We start from the raw sequence: 19,847 nt of genomic DNA on the forward strand, positions 1-19,847 counted from the left end.
CAGCATCTGTTATAGATACAGTTCCTTGGACTAGGGTATCACCGTATACTTCGACAAATCAAATCCAACGGCTGCCACGCAATCAATCGCTCCTAAGCTCCTCCGCATTTCCTCAAACAAGTCGCATGGCAAGGTCTTCATTGCTCCTACAAGCCAGATCAAATAGTCGTCTCTTGCAATGCTTGCGTTCCTAGCAGTTGCTACTATAGTTTTGCCGGAACCTCGGGCATAGTGGACTTCCGGCCAATCTTATCAAACGCCAGCTTTCGGAGGTCTTCATGGGTATAGGGACTTAGTTTCTCGACATCCAGAGGCAATTCCTCGCACGTCTTTGCCTTGATGGTCGTATAGCTGGACTCGATGCTCTTGGGGTTCTCGACAGCTCTGGTGATGAAGCTGGCCCAGCCATCGTAGCACCGTTTTGCTTCGGGAATTTTGCCCAGAATGGGGGCGAAAACGTGTGGCATTGCCTCGTACTCCTCGAACACCACCGGGACCCCATGCTTGGCGAACTGTGCTGCCACGTACTTGTCTTCGTCCGCGAGACATTCCCAGCCCGTGCAGATGTACACGGGAGGCGACCCTTCCCAGGACGAGGCCAGCTGTAGGCTGACGAGTGGATGCAAGAGAAATGCGTCGTCGACAAACAGGTGCTTTCGAGGCGGCGAGGCAGGCCATACGCTGTCGGGAGGAATATTGTTCTCTGCCAGTAGGTTTGGCGGCGGCAGGTAATCCCACTTAAGATTCTTCATCCATGAAGGCAGGCTTTGTACCATATCCAGCCAGGGCGAATTAAGCGATACTCCTGCCGGTAAAGGCACTTCTCTCTCTTCACCAAACCATGTGATCTTGAGGTTCTGTCTCCGTAGTTCGAGAATAGTTTGCAGAAGGCAAAGGCTGAGATGGCCGCCGGCACTACACACTAGTCGTCAGTATAATAGAGCACGACATGACTGCTGGAACATACCTGTCACCACCAAAGACAATGTTGGTTGGGGGAACAGCCTCATGGATCGATCCTGGCGGAGGGTATAGTAGGGTGAAATACGAGACCAAGGCATCGAGGGCAGCCGAGGGAAAGGGATTCTGCGGCGCCAATCGGTATCGAACCGAATACACTCGGCCCTTGGTCAACTTGGCCAACTTCTTCGTCGAGTCGCGATGCGTGCTCGGATCGCAGAGGTAATACGCGCCGCCATGGAAGTACAAGACGGTGACCGCGCTCTTGCACTCCTTCATCATCTCCCTATATTTCTCCTCCTCTGAAATCTCCGGCAGTGCAGAGTTGGGATTCGCAGCCGCGCGGTACCCAGTCCACTCGGCCTCGACGGGGACGATTTCGGGTATCCTGCACTCCTTGTCGCCCGGCACCAGATCCGCTTTCATCGACTTTATGACGGCTAGCAGTGCATCCCTGATGCTCTGTTCCGGCGGTACTTGCGACGCTACTGTGCTGATCCATATCCTGCCCTTGACACCGGGATCCTTCAACGTAAGAGCCTGGGTTTTGGCGATGGGCGAAGGGGATGAGTTGCCCAAGAGATTCCTCAGAAAAGAGACTGTTACATTGCTTCGCAGATCGAGGTACTTTGATGGCTCCGAAACCTTCAGGATGTGTAATAGCACCACCCGGAGCACAAATGGTATTCTCGGAAGGACGATACGGAGTAGTCTGAGCTGGCCCTTGACCTGTGCCTTGACTCCATTATCCGGCTTGGGTCGATCCATGATTTGATTCGTTTCTGTTTTTCTCCGGGCGTGGTAATTTGCGTGTTGCTGATCGATGACCCAACACTCCGTGACACTTCAGATTATACGGTCGAAGAGAGGAGAAAGAGCCAACGATGACTCTGCGGCAGACTCGATGTGTATTAAAGGTTTGGTAGGTATATCCTGCACAGCCCGCCAAAGGGAAAAGAAAACCACGCGACACTAGAGGTTAGGGGAGCACTACCCTTCTAGGGCCAAGAGGGTTTTGGAAGAGACTACTTGTACTATGTATGTATTTGTATGGTCATCGATGGGCGCTTTGGGCCCTGTATGGATCCCCGTGCCAGAAAAGTGTGAGTATCATCTCGCAGAACGTGGCAAGCCCCTCCTGGGAGACTTGGAAAAGTTCCGAGGTATCCCTGTCTACAGGTCATCGCCCGCAGTGGTTCGCGCTAACGCCATCGTCCCCAGGATTAGGCCACCACGTTACCCACCTGTAGGCAACGTACGGGCCGGATTTCGCTTCGAATGTTCCCTTGCAGGCGCTCTAGGCCGCTATGGGCATTTCATTCGGCGGTAACAGTAGCAGCCGTAGGTCACGCAAGCGCCTGTGAGCCTCGGCAAGGACGATTAGCAGCTGTGCTAAAGCTGATAGCTGCGATGATCCAGCCTCTAGTGCTCCAGCTGGCTGATACCTTACAAAGCAAGCTACATTACAAAGTAAGCTACCTGATATGGAGCGATCGGATCATAGATCGCAACGATCGCATCTGGCTCTGCTTGCTGCCGGCGCTGCGCATCCTCCGAGCCCGTTTCAAGGCTGGAACTACTTGACACGGCCGGCGCACAGATTGCCTACCTGAGCATCGGATGGCATATGTACGAGGGAGTCCACGGAGAAAATCAGTCCAAGTGTCAAAGTAGCGGAGGGCTGCAAACCACCCCTGCTGATACCAAGCACGACCTTGCGCAAACAAGGGATGTTCATGCTGCTGTCAAACAGTGAAGCAAAAGACGCCCAGCTCGAGGAAATTGTCTCGGCCTTGCCTGGAGATTGGACGAAAAAAAAAAGTTGTAGCGCATGAAGCAAATGGCGATTGTCGACGCAGACGTGTGGAGGTGGAGTGTGCGTTTGGGGGAGGCGCTCGCGACAATGGGCCCAAAAGGGTAATCTTTGCGGGTGCCAGGACGGGCGGGCTGTGTAGTTTAAGTTGTATCGGATTGTAGAGGCCCGGGGCGACACGGCGACTGGATGTACGTTCTTCCTGGGGATCTGGAGCAAATTGCAAAAGAGAGAGCTGATATTATGGCAGTGGACGTGACATCTGAAGAAGAGGCCCAAAAGTGTTATTGAACCTAAAACTGCAGGCCGCGGTTGTAATAGAAGATTCCACGGTTCGTCGAGTAGCATCGCATATGGGGTCGCACGGTGGAACGCAATCGATTGGTGCGCTGCCGGCACTAGTCCTTCGAGATAGTCAAGCGTTCAAGACTCTCATGCCCGGAGCCAAAACGCATCGCAGCCGTCCGGCACGCTAGAACAGACTGACTAACCTGCCGAAAGCCCCTTGCACGCCTTGTCAGATGGGATGTTGGCCAAGGGTCGGGGGAGGAACTTGCGTACTGGACAAGATGGATATGAAACCAGGCTGTCCAGGGTTGAAATATGTCAGATAGTAGGTAGCCAAGGAGTGCGGCGTACCTGGCTTGTCAAGGCACCAACCCACCAGAGCATGTGACACCTGTGAGATCCACTAATCAGCATCGAAAACCTTGGATGCTTGCCTATGGCAAAGCCATTCGGTATCTTGAATCCGGGTATATGCATTCCTGATCAGCTTACGATACAAGACGTGTAGTGCCACTTTTCACAACATCCCTGGATGTGGGCTACAGGTTTATAACAAACTCCGTTGTGAATTACATATGTAACTAGGTAACTTAACTCCATGTCCCGAACCAATACTCCAGTCCGTTACCCGGACATCTTCCCTCGGTATGATTTTGTAGTACACGTGGTCCTTGCGCAAGCTCTATGAAAGCTCTTCTACGCTCTTCTACGAGCTGCTGCTGGCCTCTTGCTGGGATCCACCGGCCGACTCACCACCGGCGTTCTTATTCGCCATGGCCAGTTGCCAGGCGGGGATGGAGGCCTTGCCCCCGGGCATTCCACTGCCGAAGGGGCTGGAGCGGCCACCGAGCGAGGAGATGTAGTCCTGCTTGGTGTTCGAGGCTGTTTCATCGCCGTTCGTCTCGTTCTCCTTTCCGGTGGGCTGAGGGATTGGCGTTGCAGGCGATGTGGCAGTTGTGGCCGGAGTGGCGTTTCCAGTAGAGGGCCTGAGATGACCGCCAGTAGTGCTGGCGGGAGCCGCCGGGGCAGGAGTGGAAGACATCCGCTGGCCGATGAGTGCCTTCAAGCTCTTGACTTCGTTGGCAATCTCTCGCAGGCGAGAGTCGGTAAACTCCTTGTTCGCGCTCATGTTCTTGGGGATGAGCTCCTTCAGGGTCTTCATCTCATCTCGCAGGCGGTCGGTCTCGTCTTCTTGTCGTCGACTAGCAGACTTGGTGTCCCGCATGAAGCTTTCCAGATCGGTGATGATCTGGTCCAGCTTCTCGGTCCGCTCCTGCTCCGAGGCCTTGAGGGCCTCGGTGTCCTTAGATAGCTGCTCCAGAGTCGAGAATGCCTTTTCGAACTGCTCGTCCACTGAGGCCTTGTCTTGCTCCAGCTTCTCGGGGGTAGGCGGCGCGACGAGGGGGTAGACGTAGCGCTTCGAACTCGTGTTAGCTTGCGGTGTCTCGTGCGCAGCCGGGGCTTGTCGTGTCTTACCTTTGTGATAGCATACAAGCCGTAGCCAACTCCTCCCATCACGGTCGCCATGATGAACCAGTCCCGCCAGTCCCGTCGCGGCGGTGCCGGTGGCGGGGGCTGCCATCCATACGGGGCGGGCTGCTGGTACTGGCCATAGTAAGGCTGCGGCTGCTGTTGCTGCTGAACGGGTCCAGCGACGGCGTGCGACGGTGCAGGTGGTGAACCAACGCGCGCAAGCGATGTGTCGATCTCCTCCTGGGTCAGGTTCTTGGACCGGAGGAAGGAGACCTTGCTCTCGATGGGCGACGAGGCGACGTTGGGATCCTGCAGGAAGTTGACCGCCGAGGTCACGACGTCCTCGCGGATTGGCATGGTCGCGGTGGAGGATGTCGCGCAGCCTCTATCTCATCGTCAGACGCTGTGAGATCCGAATGCGATCCAGGGCGTCGTTGCGGTCGCGCCGTTACAATGGGGGCAGATGCTCGATGAGTGACGTTGGGCTTGGGACTGCACGGCGGCCGGCTCCAAGCTGCAATGGCCGTCTGGGCTGGGCTGGCGGCAGTTTGGCCGTGGTCGGGGGCGCTGAGCCGAGGCTCGCTGAATTAGCCGACCAGTGCGACCGCACGCTGCTGATGCAAGCCCAATCCAACGAGACTCTTGGCACTGAGCACACCTGTTGAGCCAATCACGCTGACATTTGCAACTCAATAGAACTTATAACCCTTCCTGCACAGTAGTTGGTATACCAGTTTAGATCTTGATTGCATTTGTATTGCTGGATGGATAAGGATGGTGGCAGTCGTGTACCCATGGGTTGTGCAGTCGTCCTTGCACTTGGGTCCAAGGCTATCTGGGCGCTCAATGAGCCCCCAACACGGCTCTTCTCTGGCCACTGGAAATCCCAAGCCGTGAATTTCGGATGGTGTTAGTATTTTTGCAACCTCAATCAAAGTATATTGAACGTTTATTTGGATATCTTGGCCATTGTATAGCCGGTGAGTCTTCTTCATGGCGGCGCTAGCGCCACAGGTTCAAGAGTCAGCTGCACCTTCCTCGTCTCATGTCTGGCATGTAAGTTGTGAAGCTGATAGAGAAGGCACGGTAAGCACAGGCCCTAGTTGGGAATCTCTGGACGAACGACATGCCAACGACTTCTGTCCTCCGTCTTCGAGGAACAACTTCACACACACGACGAACATAAGCTGTTTCCAGAAAATCGGTCAACTTGTACGCCTTGTTTATACTCTCCCTCGTCTGCCCTCTACATCCCATCGTCGAGTAGCACAGGAAATTCTTCGCGCGGCTATGGCCCGGCTCTGCGGCTTCCCACCCTGGACAATGTCCAAGTGAGCTTTTCAGAAATCTCGAACGACACACTGGACATCAACTGATGAGACCGCAACTCAAGAAGACTAGCGAGACCCGCTAGAGAGAATGGCCTTCGCCCGAGAGCGAATGAGCAAGTAAACTACCAACGTCACCGTCACGGTTTATTATCTGCCCTGCAGCAGATTTCGGGTCGATTCGCACCCCATTCGTGGAGCGAGGCCCTACGACTCACTCTACCTCGTTCTGGAGAGTGACCTTACCGCTCGGTGGCACGACAGCGTCGATCTACCGAGGCGCGTCCGAAAGCGCTACAGTCAATCTCAAGAAACATCTCAGACGGACACTGGGATGAAGAGAGACCGGGATTGGTACTGCCGCTGCAATTTCCCAGTTCTAACTCTATATCAGAGTATGGCTCCTCTTCGATTTGAGACGAAATATGGCCACGCGAATGTCATCCAGTAATGACGACGAACCTTCACCAACCAGACAAGCAGACAGTGGAACATCAAGTCGGTGGCCAGCTCTGGTAGCGTAACTTACATACAAACCCTCTCTTCAGGCCCCCCACAAACGTACCCAGCACAGTCTCCCTACCAATGGGAGTGTCCTCCTGCTGCGGGGCTTTGCTGCCAAGCCACGCTTGTTAGGAAAAGCTTTCACCGCACCCCGACACGCAATAAGAATCTTGTTAATCCGCATCGCTTCAACAACAACAACCGTCAGCTGTCTCATGACAGCTCACGGCCTGGTTAGCTCAATCGGTAGAGCGTGAGACTCTTAATCTCAAGGCTGCGGGTTCGACCCCCGCATCGGGCTCAATTCCTGATGCGTTCTATACAATAGAACATATGGTCTTCTTTTTTTGCGCTTTTTTGCTGCTATTTCCCTCACCTATGCCTTTGACTTCGGTCGCTGTGCTGTGTGCTATGTACCTATCTGGTCTTGTCCATTGGCGATTATTTCTTTGTGTTACCATTTCACCAATTAGAGGGATGACGTTGGCGCTGAATTTGCATCTTAGCGAGATTATAGGGCACTATTATCAAACACTCAGGCTGACAGACGTTTGGCACAACTCGCTTGCAATTAAATGTACTCTTTGAAACCTGCACACCTATAAACGTCATGTGCGGATAAAAATAGACGGGCTAAATGGCTTTAAATGGTATTTTGAATCATTTCGAAGCGTGAAGAACCCTGTCCACAACTCTTAAGATAAATATTTCCCGAGAAAGCATAGAATTCTCCTCATCATATCCTCTATGTGCTTCCGTTCAGTAAAGTGGTGCCCCTCCCTGGGATAACTACGCAATTTGGCAGTCAGCTAACGACTTCCTCTATGAAAGTGGCCAGACATTGGGTACTTACGTGACGAATTCCGTCTGGCTCATCAACCCGGCCTCATCCAAGGCTCGCCGGAAGCCGTGGGCTTGGCTTACGGGGACCCGTTCGTCTTGCTCACCATGCAGTATCAGCAGGGGCGGGATGCGTCCCTCCCTAGCAGCCGCTGGGAACTCGCGAATGGCGGATCCAGACACATGGACGTGGCGGCTCTCACCTCTCCATGGCGCATGGCCAGCGAATTGGGCTTGTTCATACCCAATGTCCGAAGTCATCGCCATGGCGTCCCAGTCCGTCACCCCAGCACCACATATGGCACCGGAGAACCTCCAGCCCAGGCCGTGGGTGCCGTTACGGACGGCGGACAGGTATGAGAGGTATCCGCCTTGCGACCAACCGCCGACGACGAGTCTTTGCTTATTCGCCAACCCCAACTCTATCGCGTGTTGGGTCATGGCCACAATGTCAGGCTCGTCGTACAGACCCATGCCGCCCCGCGAATAGCTGGCAAAACATTGGCCGCGGCCGCTGCTGCCACGGTAGTTGGGCATTAGAATGCCGTATCCGGCTAGCAGGAGAAGGGGAGCGAGGAACGTCAAGGGGTGCCAGATGTCGAAGTCGTTGGTGTGCCGGGAATAAGGGCCGCCATGCAGGACAACCAAGGTAGGTAAAGGCAGCTGTGTCATCACACTACCTGTTCCAGAGATCGTACTCAAGTGCGCTGGTGTCAGATATATTCCTTCGATTGTCTCGCAGCCGTCGAGAGAGGGACATTCGATGAATTTGCAATGACCGAATATCATGCTTTGGAAGGCGGCACCATGGACAGAAAGCTGCTTTATGTCTCTTTTACCTAATGAGAGACATTCGCAGAAGACTTCGGTAGGGTTATTCACGTCACCAACTGTATAGGTCAGCACTATCCGGTTGTTAGAGTTTCTCCTGGCGTCAAAGTGGCGGATGCTGCTCCCCTGGCTCCGGAGGAGGACCGTGTCGTTGCCAAGAAGCAGCAACTCGTCGCTCATACCGCGTTGCGTCTTTACTATAACGTCGCCGTTGATCTGTAGAAGACTGATTGCACAGCTGTTGCCATTGCCCATATATACCTTCCTGATATCTGTCGCATCACTTATCGATGCATCGATACCATGGCTGTCTGGGACTTGCATACTATAGACCACGAACCCAGAAGTGTCTTCATGGGGAACACTGCACGCGACGAAATAGAGCGACTGGCCTGACCATACTATACTCGAGAGGCTTCCAGAGAAATGCGCCGCCTCCCTCGTCTCTCGTGATGCAAGGTCCAGGATAAAAAGAGTAGCACCGTGTAAGTAGTGGCTTTCGATGTGCGGAGTGCGATGCGTCACCACGGCGATTCTGTCTGAACCCTCACTCCACGCGAAATCTACCACTGAGCAGTTCTTGTCAAAGGCCAGTTCGATCGCTGCCGTTTCTAGGTCGACGAGATATAGATGGGTGTGGTCCCAGTCCTGCCACTGGCCCCAGATGAACGCGTCGTCTTTGGCATCATACTTGGCCTTGGCCTCTGCCGACTTTTCCGCCGTGCTGATGTAGGCAATGAACCTTCCGTCAGGACTGAAGCAGAACTTGGAGATGGTTCGCTCGCTTTCTACCGCCGTGATGGGCCTAGGCTTAGACTCGGCAGTGTCCAGGTCAAGCAGATGCAGCGCTACAGATTTCCCTCTTTGGCCCCCGCGATCTGACAGGAAGGCGATTGAGCGCTTGTGTGGTTGAGGCGACCATCGCGGCATGCGGTCGTAGAAGAGCCCATCCGTTAGTTTCCGTGACGATTTGGGGCACGATACGTCGTCGACGATGTGGAGCGGCTCGCTGACATGCTCCTTAATTTTGTGGTGCCACTTCAGTCGTGTGGTATAGACAACTGACTTGCAGTCTGGTGACAGCTGGGGCTCGAGAGGTATCTCGAGGTTGAGAATCTCTTTGAGCATTTCTGCATCAACGTGTGAGTTCTCCATCGCTTCTGATGTGCTTGGTTATATCAGGCTGAGCAATTAACGGCGCAGCAAGCTAGCTCGTAAGATACTTAATAGGATTACGTCGGAAAGCGAAACAGAAGACAATACCGGAAAGGAGAATGACTATAAACTCCCCATAAGGTCAATTCGCGTCACTCAGACTTGCAAGAGCCACGTATCTCGAGCGCTTCATCGATAGGTAGGTGGCTACAAGTTTGCCGACGCTGCTCATAACTAGGGATAGACCCAAGAGGAGGGGGCGTATCCGTCTTCTACAACGATACATTGAAACGTTTGTAACTGACCAATCCAGTTGCCAAACCGTTTCCACTGCTTTGGGCGCATCCATTCTCGGTCGTCGAACGTTCCTCGCGAGTTCAACCTCCTTAATAGTCAAAGTTTCCAACGTATGTGCAGGTGTTAATCGTGCAAAAGGTTTAAACACTGCCGAGATCTTTCACGCATCATTATCAAAAGAAGCAAGCAACGTTGGAGGGCCAATTGCTTTTGCTAGTGATGCCTGACGAGAACGCCAGGGAATGCTTCTCACCTGGGAAACCTGCCCCTCTACTGCTTGCTTTTTCGAACCTCGTAACTCAATCGGAAACCTGACTGTGTGCGGTCTTATCGTGCAAAAACAGTTCGAGCTGAACTTCACGGTATAGAAGCGGCCCGTGCGTTACCCAGTCGTCAATTGCATCTGTGGGCGCTGCAGTATGACAATCTGTGGAAGCCACGCTCTCTGCTTGCACGCCAGTGTCATGTCCCTTTGTGCGAAAATGACAAGTCCATGGTTCTGTTCGCCCTTGCTGCTGCGGCTGTGATCATCCAACCACCAGCTGACAGCGTCTTCACGGTGCGTTTGCGCGCCAGAGGTGTGGCCCATGGTGGGCCTCATGGATGCCCATAGGTGGATACCAAACCGCCTTGTCTCAATGCTGGGTGGGCGGTTCGTAGCAGACCACCTTCATCGCATGCAGTGTCTGATGTGTCGCGTCCCGACAGTTGTCACAACGCCGGTTCACACTTGCTCTCTTTCTCAACATCATATTCTCCCCAAATCCCTGCAGCATCTGCGGTCTGATTTGGATCTGGCCCGAGTTGTCCCATAATGTCCAAGCGCCATTGCCTCCGCCTAAGTTAGAACGTTTGCAACGGTGGCTAGCTAGGCTCTAGTGCCCCCAGGAGTCGTAAGGGAACTCCCGCCACTTGTCTCTGCACCCCTCAGCATCTCAAAACTGACATCAACCACCACCTTGGAATGGTCGATTTCTGGCGGTATTGGCAAGTTTGTCTACTTGAGAAGCCAGCGCTGGTACGTCAGCCGCCATCTATCAGTTCCGATGCCAGAGGCTCACACAAGTGAATAGCCCACATACCAAAACGCGTCTAACGCGAGTATCGCTATGACAGACGTTGACATTGATAGTGATCAGGTTTATGGCTCGTGACTCTCTTTTTCGCCTGATATAATACCTTCCAGAGGAGGGATTTCCAGCGGTCGCAACCGCTCTGTATCTTGTAAAGGTCAGTACGATTTCTATAGTCAAACATGCGCCCTATAGTGCAGTGAAACTCGGAAAGCTACCCACGCTATTGAGATCCCGACCAAGCCATGCATCTATCTACCTCTGATTAAACCACTGGATTTCTGTGTCCCGCCCGTCAAGCGTGGATTCTAGCCCGCTGTGTCCACTCGCAGGATCAGCCCGATGAGCCAAGAGAGAACTTCATCCAGTTTGTTTCACACAGAGTCTTGACATACAACTACTGGCTTTCATTGTCCCTGCTTCCACGACACACATGATACAAGACGGGCTTTCTCAGTTGGCTGCTGCCTTCCGAACCGCTGCCATGCAGCCTCTGCCACTGGATCGTCACATCTCCTGATCCATCATGCTGTTCTATCAACTCGTTTGCCACTTACAAATTCGTCCAATCTTGACTTTCACAAAAACTGGCCAGACAGCATCACACGGCAAGCTGCAGGGTGGGGTTGTATCCAACAAGGCTTTGGAAACATGCATAGCTTTCTACTGCGTTTGAGCTGCTAGCCCAATCAACCATTCCTTGCAAACCGATCACCACTCAAAATTTCTAAGCCCTTCGAGCTAACTTGGGTTGCTATCCAAGTAGATATCTATCTACATAGTTTGACTGATCTCTTCAAGCTTCTGATGAAGCCCATCGTATCCCTTCATATCAACATACTTGGGCAGAAACTGTCACCAACCGGCTGGACCCATTTGCACCATACGGCTTAACCATGGCTGATCGCGGACGTGGCCAATCCCGGGGAGGTCGCGGAGGCCGTGGGCGTGGTGACTTCCATGGCGGCCGCGGTGGAGGCTCAACATTTTCCGGCTTTGACTCCGGCAATACACGTGGAGGCGGAGGCGGCTTTCGCGGAGACCGTGGCGGTGTTGGGTTCCGCGGTGATCGCGGCGGTGGTGGATACCGAGGAGATCGCGGCGGCGGCGGCGGATACCGAGGAGATCGCGGCGGCGGCGGATTTGATCGAGGTCGTGGTCGTGGCGGGACCAGAGGCGGCCGTGTCGACAAATTTGCTGGAGAGTCCGAGGTGTTTAAGTACGTGTCGCCTGTTGTACTGGAAACCATCCGCTAACCTCTCCAGAAGCTCGAGCGATGCGCCGGGTCCGGACGCGAAGATTGCTCAGCTAGAAGACAAGCTGATCAACGAGGCCCTGTTGACAAAGCAGACCTCAGCGCTACAGATCTCGGGCTCTGCATCGCCATCCCAGCCTGTCTCCGAATTCATGCCCCTGAGACCTGCGTTCGGATCCAAGGGAAAGGAAGTCATTCTTTGGGCAAATTACTTCACCTTGCAGGCCAAAGCGCAGACATGGTCCAAGTATTCCCTCAAGGTAGCCAAAGTTGCCACGGATAAATCAGGTGCCAAGGTCAATGTCCCCGAGCCAAAGGGCCGGAAGTTACAGAGGATTATAACCCTTGCCCTGGATCAAGTGGGTTCCGCCATTCCAGTTGCATCGGAATACAAGAGCCAGGTGGTTTCTCTCAAGCCCCTTGATCTCCCTGACAACGGTGTCGTGGAGGTCCTTTACGCCGATGAGGGCCGGGACAGCACCTACACAGTCAAGTTCCACGGTCCGAGCGATGTAGCCCTGGACGACATGCTGAGGTTTCTGTCGACGATGCAAGCTCCTACCGCCACATCCTCCTCCTCAACGTTCCCCATCTATGAGGATGTGATAGATGCTGTGGGGATTGTCCTCGGTCAGACTCCCCGAGCAAAGGATACCATTGCATCGCTTGGCAGCAGTCGGCATTTCCCAATGAACCTCAAGTCCGAGGTTCACGACCTGGGCTATCCTGGTTTCAACACCATCGTGCGAGGTTACTTTCAGAGTGTGCGGCCGGCCACCGGACGGCTCCTTCTCAACGCTAACGTGTCCCACGGCGTCTTCCGCTATTCTGGTTCTGTTATAGAACTCATGACTAGATTTGCGGATGCGAATCACCAAATCCGCGACAATGACTTAAAGCAGCTGCACAAAGTTCTCGGTCGATTGCGAGGCAAAGTCCAGATCCTTGCCGACCGTGGCCAAGGAGATCCCAAGCCGAGCAAGAAAGGCAAGGCGAGCTCTCACAAGGGACAAGCGAAGCCACCAGGAGTCGCAAGGATCAAGGAGTCTGTCATCTGTGGCCTCGCAACTCCCGGCGATGGCGATAAAAAATCTAAGACCAAAGTGATGCGCTTTGGCGCCCGCCCCCATGAAGTGTCCTTCGTTATCAACGATAACGCACCACCTGGTCTTGAGGTTGGGAAGACATATACTGTGGCACAGTACTTCCAGCTGCGTAAGTCTAAATTTGAGCGTATCTCAGTCGAAGACTCGTGTTAACTGTTCTAGGATACGGTCGCCAAGTCAATCCCGACTGGCCTGTCGTGAACACTGGCACCAAGTTGAAGCCAGTGTACATGCCCGCTGAGTTGGTTGAAATTATACCGGGCCAGGCTCTTCGCCGCAAGACTACGGTGGAGGAAACGCGAGACATGATCCTGTTCGCTTGTCGGTCTCCTTTTGCCAATGCGACTTCGTTGATTACTACGGGGCGAGCTTGCCTCGGACTGGATGGGAATCCAGCTTTGGTATGTCGTTTGCTATCCAAAGCGGGCATGTTCTAAAACGACTACAGATGCGATTTGGTATTTCAGTCGACAAAACCCTGTTGAAGGTAAAGGGCCGCGAGTTGACCGCGCCACAAGTCTTATATGCCAGCATGAAAAACCCGCGAGAGACCAAAAGGCCTCGTGTTTCTGAAGGGTCATGGAACAGTGAGTGCTATTCATTTCTTTTTACTGGATGCAAGTGACTAAGTAAGCAACTTTTTAGTGGCCGAAGTGAAAGTATCCAAGCCTGGACGCCCGATTCAAATTTGGACCTGGGTTTATATTAACAACTTTTCGGGCCGTTACGTCCCACATGATGTGCTGAAAGTCTCCATGAAGAAGATGATTGCGTTCTGGAAGGCAATGGGCATCTCTATACCGAGCCCTCCAGCCCATGACGATGGATTCGAAATCCAAATACCCCAGGGCGTGACCGCCTACAAAGCAATTGACGAGGCATTCTCTCGATTCCCTTCTACCGTTCAGTTCGTGTTTGTAGTTCTTCCCGACAAGGGCACGGAGACCTACAATGCGGTGAAGACATTGGCGGACACCAAGTATGGCTTCCACACCGTCTCTGTGCAGCGCAACAACGTCACCAAAGAGGCAGGAGCTGAACAGTACTTCGCGAACGTCGGACTGAAGGTGAACCTGAAGGCTGGTGGTGTAAACCACAAGCTAGAGAATGGCGTAAGCTTGGTCAAAGAAGGCAAGACCATGGTTGTGGGATACGACGTCACGCACCCAACCAACATGTCTAGCAATGCCGAGGACGCACCGAGTATGGTCGGCATGGTATCAAGCATCGATGCGGACCTCGCGCAGTGGCCGGCCACGGCATGGGCCCAGGCTGGCCGTGTTGAGATGCTCGATGCCACATTACTGGAACGATTCAAGGGAAGACTTAGGCTCTGGCAGCAACACAACCAGGGCCGCATGCCCGAGAACATCATCATCTACCGCGATGGTGTGTCTGAGGGCCAGTTCATCAAGGTCTTGCAGGAAGAACTCCCCCAGATCAGGACAGCCTGTAAAGAATTGTCAAAACAGAAGCCCAAGATCGCCTTGATAGTTTCTGTGAAGCGGCACCAGACTCGCTTCTTTCCCACCGACGCCCACAATATGACTCGATCTCGGAACATCAAGAACGGTACGGTTGTAGACCGAGGAGTCACGCAGGCCCTGGTCTGGGATTTTTTTCTCACAGCGCATACTGCCCTACAAGGTGAGCACCCCCCTTGTGATCTTGCTTAAAGCCCGTACTGACACTGATCACTGTAGGCACGGCTCGTCCCGCCCATTACACGGTGCTACTCGATGAGGTGTTCCGCAGCACCTACAAGGCCGAGGCCGCCAACACCCTAGAGAAGATCACGCACGACATGTGCTACCTCTTTGGCCGCGCAACAAAGGCCGTCAGCATCTGTCCACCGGCATACTACGCCGACATCTTGTGCACGCGCCAACGGGCGCACATGAGCGAGCTGTTTGAGGGCTCCGACGATGCGTCGATCGCGACGTCTACGAGGGTTGACATCACCTCGAGAGTGGTACACGAGAAGCTGAAGGACTCGATGTATTACATCTAGTCCGAGGACATTGAACCTGGGGATAATGTACTAGGTCTGGATCTCAATGTTGATTTTCCGGAAATTTCGTTTGCCTTCATGTTTTGCAAGAAGTTTTGCCTGTGAGTTAGCGATGACAATCACGAGGTTGATCTATGTTGGAGGGCTATGGAGAGTACTAAGTAAACAAAAAGTTACTTGAATGACTATCGATCGTACGTAGTATGTTACTGCGGTATTCAGAGTGCTGTGCTTTAGTTTGGGACGCAAATTTAAACATGTAATTGACGTTCGCGCCGAGAAAGATTGCAAGTTATGATCGGTCCGGACTGTTATACTGTTGTCGCCAATCTCCAAGACATCATAATAGGCGTTGAATGAGACACCATCTCCTCAGGCCCCTCGCTTTCGCACACACGCACACTTGTGTGTAGCCCTCGGTTCGGATTTCTACTTACAGTCGCTCTTCGGACAACTACGAATGCCGACCTGCAATTGAAGGCTTGGGAGGCAAATTTGCAGGGGCCTTGGCTGAGCCCACAGCGGGCTAGCCCGCCCTACAGGCGTCCATCGCGGGGGTTAGTGTCCTCGCTAGGGCTCTGTGATTCAGTCTGATTCATCGCGAGCTTGCTCTGATGGTCTCAGTTTAGTACGCATGGCCTTTGAATCGGATTGGCTGAGATCGCTCATTCCACCAAATCGTCATCATGGTCGCCCAGTCCGACTGTGGTCTTCTCGCACATCCCTCAGGCCAGCGCCATTTCGTATGCTCTGCTTCGCGCCAGATCGGCCTGAATACTAGTCATGACACCATAATCTATCATAAAAATGAGGTTGTGAGTTAATCTGACTTCCATTCTACTCAGCTGAGGTTATTGTGTACGGATATCTTCCGCGGCTTTCCCCTGCTATCAAAACAACCCAAGCAGCACCTTCGGGGGAGGCACCAACGTCAAGGGTCGTATCACGTCTTACGCCCGTTCGAGGACTCTCTACATGACCCAGAGCTCTGAGGCCACACCCAAGATACCTATAGAGGACCAAATGACTGGAGATAGTAAAGAGACAGCGCCGGATGGCGCTTCTGAAATGGAGGCAAAGCAAGTATCAACGACGCCTGCCCGACCCATAACAGAAGATGAAGAGGACATCGAATACCCGAAAGGGCTGAAACTTGGACTTATCATCCTATCATTGTGTCTAGCCGTGTTCCTTGTGGCCTTGGATCAGACGATCATCGCGCCGGCATTGGGGGCAATCACCGCTGAGTATGGCTCCGTGAGGGACATCGGCTGGTACGGCGCGAGTTACCTGTTAACGAGTACGGCACTGCAGCCGCTCTATGGCACCATCTACCGGCTGTTTGACATCAAACTCACCTTTGTGGGCGCCGTCGCGCTCTTCGAGCTCGGTAGTCTGGTCTCTGCCGTCGCGCCGTCGTCGGTGGCGTTCATCGTGGGCCGGGCCATCGCCGGCCTAGGGACGGCAGGCCTCTTCTCAGGCGCCGTCGTGATCCTGTCCTACACCTTGCCACTACGGAAACGGCCCGTCATGTTTGGTCTTTTCGGTGGTATGTGGGGGATCGCGAGTGTTGCCGGACCCTTGCTTGGCGGGGTGTTCACTGATCGTATTACCTGGCGCTGGTGTTTCTACATCAATCTTCCCATAGGTTGCGCCGCCGCCCTGGTGGTGTTCTTCTACTTGGGCATCTCCAGGGCGAACAACCCCAACAATGAGTCCTTCATCTCGCGAATCGTCCAGCTGGATCTCTTAGGCGCGGGCATCCTGATCCCGGCCATAATAATGCTGCTGCTTGCCTTGCAGTGGGGAGGAACCGAATATCCTTGGAACAACTCCCGAATCATTGGCTTGTTCGTGGGTGCCGCTGTCATGGCATTAATTTTCGTCGCCGTGGAACATCGCCAGCAGGACAAGGGACTTTTGCCCCCTCGGTTCTTCAAACACCGCGACGTGCTGAGTGCCATGATATTCTCTTTCGTCTTCGGCGCTTGTTTCTTCCCTATGATCTACTACCTGTGTAGGTCACATCCGCTTTCTCAACTAGGAGACGTACTAATGATACTCGGTAGCTCTGTACTTCCAAGCTGTGCAAGGCGATTCAGCAGTTCAGGCCGGTATCAAACTCCTGCCCATGCTCCTGTCCACCGTCGTCAGCTCCATGATCAGTGGCGGCTTGGTTACCGGATTCGGATACTATAACCCAATCATCTTTGTCGAGACTGCAATGTTAACCGCTGGTGCCGGGTTGATCTCGACATTCTGGCTCGACACCCCATTCAGCAAGTGGTTCGGTTACCAGGTGCTTTATGGGCTCGGTACCGGTGTTTGCTTCCAGACCGGCATCACTGTGGTGCAGAACGTCCTCCCCCAAGAGCTCATACCGCAAGGGAGCGCATGCGTGCAGTTCTTCCAGAGCCTGGGCGGCGCTCTCTTTATCGCCGTCGCGCAGACCGTCTTCCAGAACGGACTAATCGAGGGCGTAACGCGAGATGCACCGCAACTGGACCCACTCATCTTCATCAATAGTGGTGCGTCTCAGATCCGACAGATCCTGCAGGAGATGCATCAAGAAGCAGCCATCGATACAGTCCTGGGCGCGTATACCACCGGATTAAGAAACACATACTACATCAGTGTCGCGACCGGCGCCGCGGCGTTCTTTGCTGCATTTGGCCTGCGATGGAAGAAAATCGAGAAAGGGGGCGCTGGAAAGAAGGATGTTGAGATGGGCGACAAGACAAGCTCCAACAATAGTGATGGCGCAAAGGACACATCTGTCTGAAGGGTGGCCAAGTGTAAGATGATGTATGTATACTTAATTATCTCTGCTACGTAAGCTTAGACATAATGTGATCATGAATGAATCCGTACACTAGGCTCAGAGACTTGCCATATCAAGTTTTCGTGCAACTCAAGCGAAGTGTATTGATGAGCATACATGAAAGCTCGCATGAACAGAACTAGATGGTGGATATCTTGAAGCAAACAAAGCGGGTCTAATTTCAATTCTCCCCGTGACAGACCTCCGATCACACGATAGACTTAGGGCAAACGTAATACTAGACAAACATGGTTGACAAGTTCGGATGTCGAAATACTAATTATGCGATGAATATACAGTTCAGCCGGGTTCTTGAAAGGCTTGGTTACCGAACCAGCAGTAACTAGGAGAGACCTAACTAACGGAAACCATCGCTGTATCAGACTGCCTGTCTAAGCGCACGTCCTATATGCACACAAGCACTAGGAACAATCATCCGATCATGAGTCTATGATTGAATTCATGGGCGCCTGTTTATCCACTTCAATCCATCGCCTAGACACGCGTATTTAAAGGCCACTCCCACCTATTCGACTTGTACTGTACAGACTCGGTGCCTAAGCCAGAGGAACTCCGTCACTGCACTCATCTACTATAACCCGAACACGATGAAGCCTCAATATCTCTTCATTCTAACAGCATACATGCTTGGGGCGCATGCTGCGTCAGGTCTCTCCGACTACGCTAGGAGTATACCTAGCTGCGCCCAAGCCGCTTTCAAAGATGCCGCCGCCAGCAACGACTGCAGCACGACAGCCGTTGACGCCAACGAGCTCAACTGCCTATGTAAACACAGGGCAAGCATCACCATGAGTGTTTCGCAAAATGCTGAAAGCAAATGTTCCTTGAGTACGTCATCCTAACATCACATTCCTCCTTGACTGCATTTGGCCGATACAGCCAGCAGTTGTCAAGCTGCGGGAAATCGGGCATTTATCTGACTTAGCTTTTATCAAACAGCTTTCGCCAGCGCATTTGGGCGCTTTTGTGGTAGATGGATTGCCCAATCTACCGCGGCAACCGACTATCCCGCCGCCACGAGTGCCATAGGTGATGTGTTCGCCGGGAAGGACACCAGCGGAACAGCATCGACAGCATCGACAGCATTAAGCTCTACTTCCAAGAACCATGCACCGGCTGCAACAATAGGACCCCAAGTAGGAGTTCTGGGAGTCGTAGCTGCAGTGGCTGCTCTGGCGTTTTGAGCTTCGAACCCAAAGGATAGATCCAACCCGACACGACGAAACAACGGTGGCCAGCGTGGAAGCGGCAGTACAAACTAGCAGGTCGGCAAGGTCTTTCCACGAAGGGCTGTTTAATATAATAGTCAATAATTAATCGTATAATTCCAAAGTAACTTTACGACAGTATGCTCTGTTGAAACTTAAATGAATAATAGCACCTAGATCTCCGCCTGTCGGTGTTCAACTCCTGAAGATGGGGGCAATGATTCACAACGGACACCACCTTCTTGGGTTCTTATATAGAGTCGGAGGTATTTATTAGCCTGTGACAAGTGGTACCCAATCAGACAATAGGTCGAGGAGTGCCTTGCCCTCTGACTTTTCAGTGCCTGTGGCTTCTCACCTTGAAGTGCAAGCACCCGCAGGACTTGCATCAGTCGTTGAATAAGATGAAGCGTCACTTCTTATTCACTATTAATAGCCTGCTAGAACATTTGAATGGTAACAATCAAATGTTAGAATCGGAGTATCGTCAATGTCAAGCCCATTCTCTATCTTATCTCTGAGGCTCGCCACTGAACTGCCAAGCAAAGGATTCGTTTCAAGCCGATGAAGCTCACTGACTCAGACTCTGAGCAGGCTTAATTTTTGGGTGCTAACGGTACACGACAGGGTAGGTAAGTTAGGACCCGAATCCTTGAGAGAACTGTGGCAGCGTGCTCCTTCACGTACCACCATTCGTATGTACCTAAACCGCCTAGATCAGGAATGGGTACAATATACCTTCGTCGCTGCGATAAAACCCCAACGCCACAAGTACAGTTTACCGGATGAAGAGTCTCAATTATAACGATGTGAACAAGTCTCTCTTTGTGAAGGAAAACCTGCTAGCAATTAGGCAGAGGATT

The 19,847-nt window shown here is 52.9% G+C and overlaps 6 protein-coding genes across 6 annotated transcripts; 3 read left to right on the forward strand and 3 right to left on the reverse strand.

Moving 5' to 3' along the window:
* Nucleotides 1-203: 203 nt before the first annotated feature.
* On the reverse strand, nt 204-1,728 carry JN550_007028 (uncharacterized protein; the record flags this gene model as incomplete). Its single annotated transcript, XM_049318833.1, has 2 exons — nt 204-915; nt 968-1,728. The coding sequence occupies 2 exons, from the start codon at nt 1,726-1,728 to the stop codon at nt 204-206; spliced, it is 1,473 nt and encodes a 490-aa protein (XP_049170923.1).
* Nucleotides 1,729-3,767: 2,039 nt separating this feature from the next.
* JN550_007029 (uncharacterized protein) lies at nt 3,768-4,891 on the reverse strand (the record flags this gene model as incomplete). Its single annotated transcript, XM_049318834.1, has 2 exons — nt 3,768-4,478; nt 4,538-4,891. The coding sequence occupies 2 exons, from the start codon at nt 4,889-4,891 to the stop codon at nt 3,768-3,770; spliced, it is 1,065 nt and encodes a 354-aa protein (XP_049170924.1).
* A 2,324-nt stretch (nt 4,892-7,215) lies between these two features.
* Nucleotides 7,216-9,192, reverse strand: JN550_007030 (uncharacterized protein; the record flags this gene model as incomplete). The annotated part of the gene is made up of 1 exon (XM_049318835.1): nt 7,216-9,192. One exon carries the CDS (start codon nt 9,190-9,192, stop codon nt 7,216-7,218), a length of 1,977 nt encoding a protein of 658 aa, XP_049170925.1.
* Nucleotides 9,193-11,458: 2,266 nt separating this feature from the next.
* Nucleotides 11,459-14,934, forward strand: JN550_007031 (uncharacterized protein; the record flags this gene model as incomplete). The annotated part of the gene is made up of 6 exons (XM_049318836.1): nt 11,459-11,781; nt 11,828-13,032; nt 13,086-13,324; nt 13,372-13,510; nt 13,569-14,570; nt 14,627-14,934. The coding sequence occupies 6 exons, from the start codon at nt 11,459-11,461 to the stop codon at nt 14,932-14,934; spliced, it is 3,216 nt and encodes a 1,071-aa protein (XP_049170926.1).
* Nucleotides 14,935-15,741: 807 nt separating this feature from the next.
* Nucleotides 15,742-17,716, forward strand: JN550_007032 (uncharacterized protein; the record flags this gene model as incomplete). The annotated part of the gene is made up of 3 exons (XM_049318837.1): nt 15,742-15,749; nt 15,843-16,951; nt 17,004-17,716. The coding sequence occupies 3 exons, from the start codon at nt 15,742-15,744 to the stop codon at nt 17,714-17,716; spliced, it is 1,830 nt and encodes a 609-aa protein (XP_049170927.1).
* Nucleotides 17,717-18,363: 647 nt separating this feature from the next.
* Nucleotides 18,364-18,960, forward strand: JN550_007033 (uncharacterized protein; the record flags this gene model as incomplete). Its single annotated transcript, XM_049318839.1, has 2 exons — nt 18,364-18,604; nt 18,716-18,960. 2 exons carry the CDS (start codon nt 18,364-18,366, stop codon nt 18,958-18,960), a joined length of 486 nt encoding a protein of 161 aa, XP_049170928.1.
* Nucleotides 18,961-19,847: the final 887 nt, after the last annotated feature.

The sequence above is a fragment of the Neoarthrinium moseri genome, assembly GCF_022829205.1.
Source record: "Neoarthrinium moseri strain CBS 164.80 chromosome Unknown scaffold26_Wmoseri_CBS_16480, whole genome shotgun sequence".
Taxonomy (NCBI): domain Eukaryota; kingdom Fungi; phylum Ascomycota; class Sordariomycetes; order Amphisphaeriales; family Apiosporaceae; genus Neoarthrinium; species Neoarthrinium moseri.